Source organism: Trypanosoma grayi, assembly GCF_000691245.1.
Source record: "Trypanosoma grayi strain ANR4 Tgr_2149_V1, whole genome shotgun sequence".
Taxonomy (NCBI): domain Eukaryota; phylum Euglenozoa; class Kinetoplastea; order Trypanosomatida; family Trypanosomatidae; genus Trypanosoma; species Trypanosoma grayi.
Genome location: NW_008827767.1, coordinates 1 through 1,227, shown reverse-complemented (window position 1 = coordinate 1,227; position 1,227 = coordinate 1). Strand labels below are relative to the sequence as shown.

General features: G+C 63.2%; 1 protein-coding gene across 1 annotated transcript; it reads right to left on the bottom strand.

Moving 5' to 3' along the window:
• Window positions 1-294: 294 nt before the first annotated feature.
• On the bottom strand, window positions 295-1,146 carry DQ04_21491000 (cytochrome C oxidase subunit IV; the record flags this gene model as incomplete). The annotated part of the gene is made up of 1 exon (XM_009318011.1): window positions 295-1,146. One exon carries the CDS (start codon window positions 1,144-1,146, stop codon window positions 295-297), a length of 852 nt encoding a protein of 283 aa, XP_009316286.1.
• Between the last annotated feature and the right edge of the window lie 81 nt (window positions 1,147-1,227).

Here is a 1,227-nt window from a genome sequence, read left to right as displayed (position 1 = left end):
CCCCCCCCCAACACTTTCCTTGACCTTTCAGCAGCTACTAGCGCCAACAGCACCTGCAGCAGCAGCAAAGAGAAAAAGAAAGTGTCCTCCTACCCGTTAAGCGAGGCGGGTGTTAGAGGACACACCTGTGTCGTTGTCACTCGCGCCGCCGCCCCTGCTCACCGGCCTCTCATACAGACACACACACACACACATATAAATCACCACCCACCGTCGTATTCGTATCCGTCGCCACTTACAAGCCTCATAATGGCACATGCGGATCTCTTCGCCCCTCGCCCCGCTCGCTGCCGTCTAAATCTTCTTCGCCAGCTTATACCACTCCCGCATGTTCTTCACGAGGGCCTGGTGGTCCGCGTTCTTGGTGAGCTCCGCCGCGCGTGCATAGATGTCGAGGATGCGTTCGTCGCCGTTGTACTCGTGGACCGTGTGCGACCACTCCTCCAGCTGCTCGAGGTCGCTGCACTTCTTGATCGCGTCGGTGGTGATGTGGCGCGATGGGTCGATGTCGTCGAGGAGCTCCTGCACGACCTCCTTGAGGTCCGTCTCGTAGCCGCCCGTCTTTGCCTCCGCGGCGTACTCCTTCTCGACGTTCTGCACGATGCTCAGCATCTCGCGCCGCGCCACCGGGTCGTTGGCGGCGACCGTCTGGAAGTCGTCGAAGTAGACGATGTGGTACTTCTCCGGCAGCCACGCGGTGAGGCGGGCGCCGATCTCCGCGCGGTCGGCGGGGTGCAGCTCGGTGTTGACGTTCCACCGCGTCTTCTCGCGCAGCGAGTTGGGCGAGCCGCCGGGGAGGATGTCGAGCCGGTTGTCCTCCGCGAGCTCGTTGGCGCGGATGCACTTCACGTACTTCATCTCCGCCTGCACGTGCTCCTCGTCGAAGACGCGGGCGATCATCGTGTTCTCCACGCGCTCGTCGGCGCCGGCCTTCTTGTCCTTCAGCAGCTGCTGCGCGCGCGCAACGGTGTTCGACTGCTTCTCGAGGCGGTAGCGGATCTCGTTGCCGAACTCCTTGCGGTTGAGGTGCCCGTTCAGCCGGTCCGCGTCGAAGAGGAGGCACTCGTAGCTGCTGGCGAAGTCCACGTGCGGCAGCACAGACTTGGCGAAGTTCGTCTCCTCCTCCGTGCGCTCGCGCGGCCGCATCCAGCTCGGCGGCTCACCGGTGAACTTGTAGTTGTGGCTGTCGAGCTCCAACGCGTGGCCGTACCAGCGGTCGTGGTCGTG